This window comes from Trachymyrmex cornetzi, unplaced genomic scaffold (assembly GCF_001594075.2).
Source record: "Trachymyrmex cornetzi isolate Tcor2-1 unplaced genomic scaffold, Tcor1.1 scaffold488, whole genome shotgun sequence".
In the NCBI taxonomy this organism is placed as follows: Eukaryota; Metazoa; Arthropoda; class Insecta; order Hymenoptera; family Formicidae; genus Trachymyrmex; species Trachymyrmex cornetzi.
Window position 1 is genome coordinate 1 of NW_017299706.1, and position 1204 is coordinate 1204.

The 1204-nt window shown below is 24.7% G+C and overlaps 1 protein-coding gene across 1 annotated transcript; it reads left to right on the forward strand.

The window, feature by feature from the left end:
- The first annotated feature begins 6 nt into the window (after positions 1 to 6).
- Positions 7 to 1040, forward strand: LOC108765373 (kynurenine/alpha-aminoadipate aminotransferase, mitochondrial-like). Its single transcript, XM_018514055.1, has 3 exons — positions 7 to 57; positions 170 to 296; positions 784 to 1040. Exons 2-3 carry the CDS (start codon positions 170 to 172, stop codon positions 1038 to 1040), a joined length of 384 nt encoding a protein of 127 aa, XP_018369557.1. The 5' UTR covers positions 7 to 57.
- The last annotated feature ends 164 nt before the right edge of the window (positions 1041 to 1204 follow it).

Consider the following 1204-nt stretch of genomic DNA (forward strand, 5'->3'; position numbering starts at 1 on the left):
AATAGATTGGTTATTCACATTACATGCTCTATTATTCATCCATCATTTTTATCTCAGGTAAAGAAAGTTTAAAAGAATAGATCAAACAACGTCTATATACATATATGCAAATACAATGTTATTATGTAAAATATACATTAAAATTTATTTACAATAATTTTTCTTACAGATGTTTCTTTATAAACTCTTTGAGAATTGGGGACAGCAAGAATTTGAGCAACATTTTAAAAAAATTCAAAAGTTCTATCAGGAGCGACGTGACATAATGCTGACTATGATTGAGAAACATTTAAATGGTATCTTAACATTAATTTTTTTTAAAAGACTTTTAATGTTAGAGATTTCTGAAAACAATCAAATAACAGTGAAAAATCAAGAAATTTCTCCATCGGACAAAAATTACTTCCTCAACTTTATCTAATATCATTTAATTTTTACTATTTATTTTGTAGCTGATTCAAATATGATGTTTTCTTCTCAATTTATTATTACTCATTGCAAGTTTCCAAATGGATATTTTAATAACTACTCCATAATTTAAAATTTTATGAAAAGGAAAAAAGACTGACTTAAAACTAAAAAACTATAATTGTGTATTTTTTTATGATACTTGATTTAATAAAAAAATTTTAATTTAAACAAAGAGTTCTGATATTTTTGTTAAAAAAGGTCAGTTTTTCAAGAAATCTAATAACAATTTTCGAATGCACTTATTTTAATGTTGTGTTAATCTAAATTTCAAAAGTAGCTTTAAAATTTTCACATAAAATCGTTTTCTGCTAGGTCTGGCGGAATGGTCCATACCACAAGGTGGAATGTTTTTTTGGATTAAACTATTAGGTGTGAATGATACAATGGATTTAGTGATGAACAAATGCGTACCACAAGGTATCTTCGTTCTTCCTGGCAATGCCTTCAACTATGATTCTTCAAAAGACGATTGTCATTTGAGACTTAGCTACAGCTATGCTTCACCGGAAGAAATGGACAAAGTAATTTTGAATATTATTAATTTTAATTGTCTCTGTCAAATACTGTAACAAATTCATATATTTATGTATGTATTGCAAAAAATGTACAAATTTATTAATTTTAATCACAATTAGAAAATCTACATAAAACAAATATATTTTTATATAATTCTTATAAATTACAAAAAAAGAAATATCATGCGTAAAGGTAAAAATATACATAAATATTTTTA